This window comes from Propithecus coquereli, unplaced genomic scaffold (genome assembly GCF_000956105.1).
Source record: "Propithecus coquereli isolate 6110/MARCELLA unplaced genomic scaffold, Pcoq_1.0 Scaffold213, whole genome shotgun sequence".
In the NCBI taxonomy this organism is placed as follows: Eukaryota; Metazoa; Chordata; class Mammalia; order Primates; family Indriidae; genus Propithecus; species Propithecus coquereli.
The window spans coordinates 2,607,557-2,610,626 of NW_012146412.1; the positions used below are offsets into that span (position 1 = coordinate 2,607,557).

Below are 3,070 nucleotides of genomic sequence, written 5' to 3' on the forward strand. Positions count from 1 at the left end.
AATCACAAAGTTCCAGGAAAAGAAAACCACCCAAGGAGTTGCCAACAGCATTACGGAAACAGGATTTGCTGCTCATTTACAGGGGCCAGAGAATGATAAACAGAAGCAGAGATCCTCCCCCTGCTGGCAGAGCGCAATCTCCTTCATTCATTCATCCAATGGTGCAGGGACCTACTGGTAGCCTGTGCTGTGCCAGGCGCTGTAAACCACGGAAGTGAGTGAGAGCAGACAGGATCAACTACATAATTTGCTGGGGCCCCGTGCAAAATGAAAATGGGTGACTCCTTGTTCAACAATTAAAAACTTCAAGACAGGACAGGAGAGCATTAGACCAAGAGCGGGTCATTCTAGGAGCACGGGTCCTGCCTGACTGCAGAGGCTGCGCAGCCCTGAAGTCAGCCCTGGAGACAGACATTGAGCGAATCTACAAACAAGCGGGGTTTTTGGGGGGGCGGTGGTGGTTGTTTTTACCAATTGCAGTGAGACCTGCAATTGGTAAAAAAACAAGGGGAAAAAAACCAAGTTGGCTGGAGAGAATGTTAGAGAGAAATAATTTACACTTCCCAGCCAGGGAAAGACTCTCTGTTAGCCACACTGAGGTTCAGACCGGAAACATGAGTCACAAGGCGAGAAACAAAGTCAGCAGAAGAGAGCAGGGAGGAACTCTGCGGGCGGGGGAAGAGAACAATATGCACGAAGGAGCAGGGAGAAGGGAGGGAGACTCAAGTTAGAGAGGAGAGAGGGAGTGATGTCCAGAGCTGGGTCCCCGATCCCTTCTCGCTCTAGAGTCAAAGACAGGGAACAAAGAGGCAAACAGCTACGCTGTGTCCAAAGGGTTCCTTCTCACCTTCTCAGCAGTCAGAGTTCTAAGGGAGACTCCTGAAGCCAGGCGGGCCCACCCGGGAGGACCCATGTTTGTAACCAAGCCCTTGAGAGGGTGGACAGGAACCCTGCCCCGAGGCGAAAAGAATAGGCGCAACGGAGTGATTCTGGGTCCATGGGGATACACAGAGGACTCCAGAGGACGAGCCAGCGGTCTGAGTGACAGGAAGGCGTGCACGCCTCAACCAGAGCCAGAGCCCAGCCGCATTTAGACCACTCGGGCTCGCTCCCCAGCCCCGAACTTGCGGTCCCGGCCTAACTCCCAACATGCCGGGCCAACGCTGCATCTTCCTCCTCGGTGTTCCCGGGGGACCCGCGTGACGCTGCGGAGTGGCAGGGGAGGGAAGGAAGGGAGCACGGCCACCGCCGCTCGCCGCAGGAAACCGGGCGCCGCGCAGGGGCGGGAGGCGAGCACCTGGCGCCTCCTCCCGGCGCGTCTGGCTCGCCCCTCACCTTGTCCCAGAGCAGCCACCGGGTCGTCTCCAGCTCCAGCCGGGCGTCCATGCCCGCGACGCTGCAGCCGCTGCCGTCCCCGCGTCCCGGCCGCCGAGTGGGGGGCGGCGACGTCGCCCTTCCGGCCGGCGGGGCGGGGCGGGGCGGGGCGTTGAGGGCCGCGGCGGCAGTGCCGGAGAGCGCCGCGAGCGGGCGCCGCTGGGACCCGGCACCGGCACGGTCGTCGCCCGCGTCTCCGAGAGGCCCCGAGGCCGCCCCTTCCGCACGGCGCTCCGCTGAGGCCCCGCCGCCGCCGGCGCTGCGACGGGCGCACTCGGACGGCAGCCTGGGAGTCAGTGGAAATCCAGCGGGCAGAGTAGCGAGGAAACGCTTCAAAACGAAGAGCAAAGTGGCAAGATTAAGGCACACGGAGCGGCGCAACGTAACGGGCAGTCCAGAGTCGGAACCACTTAGCGCGCACGGATGATTCCCGAGGTGGGCCGCAGAGCCGTGCCGGGTCGGCTGGGCAGCCCGCGGCAGCCGGACTCCGGCCTCGCACCACGCACAGATACCAGTTCCAGGGCAATTGCAGCTTTAAGCGTGCAAGGTAAAATGAAACTTCTAGAAACTAACATAGAGGTACATCTTCCACGTCGTTGGGAATAAAGATGCAGGCACGTGAGCGTGAAAAGGCACGTGCAGGTGTGTTTCTAGCTGCATTGTTTGTAAAAGCCCTAAACCGGAGACAACCCAAATGTCCATGAACACTGCAATGGCTAAATATGTGGTGGTATATTCATACAATCCGTATAAATAAATTATGATGTATTAATGGAGCGATGAAGATGAACTGCTTTCTACCCAACATCATGGATGGCTCTCAAACACTGAGTGAAAGAAGTCAGACTCCACCCCCAAAAACTAATAGAAAAGAAAAAATCTGATTCCCAAGTGCTGGGGGTGGGAGGAGGGGTTACTACAGAGGTCACAAGGGAATTGCGGAGTAATGGAACTGTGCTGTATCTTGATTGAGCTCGTGGTTGCACAACTCTATGCATTTATCAAAATTCATAGAACTGTAGATATAAAGGGTAAAGTTCACTGTATGTAAGTTATATCGCAATTTTTTAAAGTCAAGATTAAAAACTAAAAAAGAAGCAAACCTAATCCATGCATGTCAGAAGAGCGGTTAGCGTCGGGAAGGAGGGAAAAACGCCGTCTGGGATTCTAGGGCTGTTCCATTTCTTGACCTGGGTGGCGGTTGCACAGGTGTGTTCACCTCGTAATATTCTGCTGTCATAATATGAGTTATGCATTTCTTCTGTATTCTTCAATTTTAAAGAGAAAATAATATGTAACGAGGGTCTATGCTACCGGTTTAAGTGTAATGAGAGAGGCATATTAATCATGTAATTACGGTAGTCAATACGTAATTACAAACTGGTCGCTCTGAAAGGAAAGCAAGGAGAGCCCACGAGGGTTCAGGTTAACAGAGCACCCTAGTCAGGAAGTTTCCCCGAGCACCGGAAGCTTAGGAGAGACGTGAGGGAAGAAGGATGTGGTTGACATTGGGGAGACGGCCTGGAAAATTCTTTTCAGTGTGGTCCATCCCCTGAACTGAAAGGCCTGAGAGACTGGAGCACAGAGAAGAGGAGAAGAAGGATGTGCAGCCTTGGTTTCACCATCTGTGGGGTTTTCTCTGGGTCTGCCACACACGGCTGTCTCTTCTCTCTGCACCAGACCAGCCCTCTTCTCA

General features: G+C 54.8%; 1 protein-coding gene across 1 annotated transcript in view; it reads right to left on the reverse strand.

Annotated features, from left to right (window-relative positions):
- PGM2 (phosphoglucomutase 2) overlaps positions 1-1,432 on the reverse strand; it is a 32,848-nt gene extending 31,416 nt beyond the window's left edge. Inside the window, exon 1 of the mRNA XM_012644508.1 lies at positions 1,336-1,432. Within this exon, the coding sequence (XP_012499962.1) occupies positions 1,336-1,386 (51 nt within the window). The 5' untranslated portion in view covers positions 1,387-1,432. The remainder of the gene's footprint in view (positions 1-1,335) is intronic.
- Between the last annotated feature and the right edge of the window lie 1,638 nt (positions 1,433-3,070).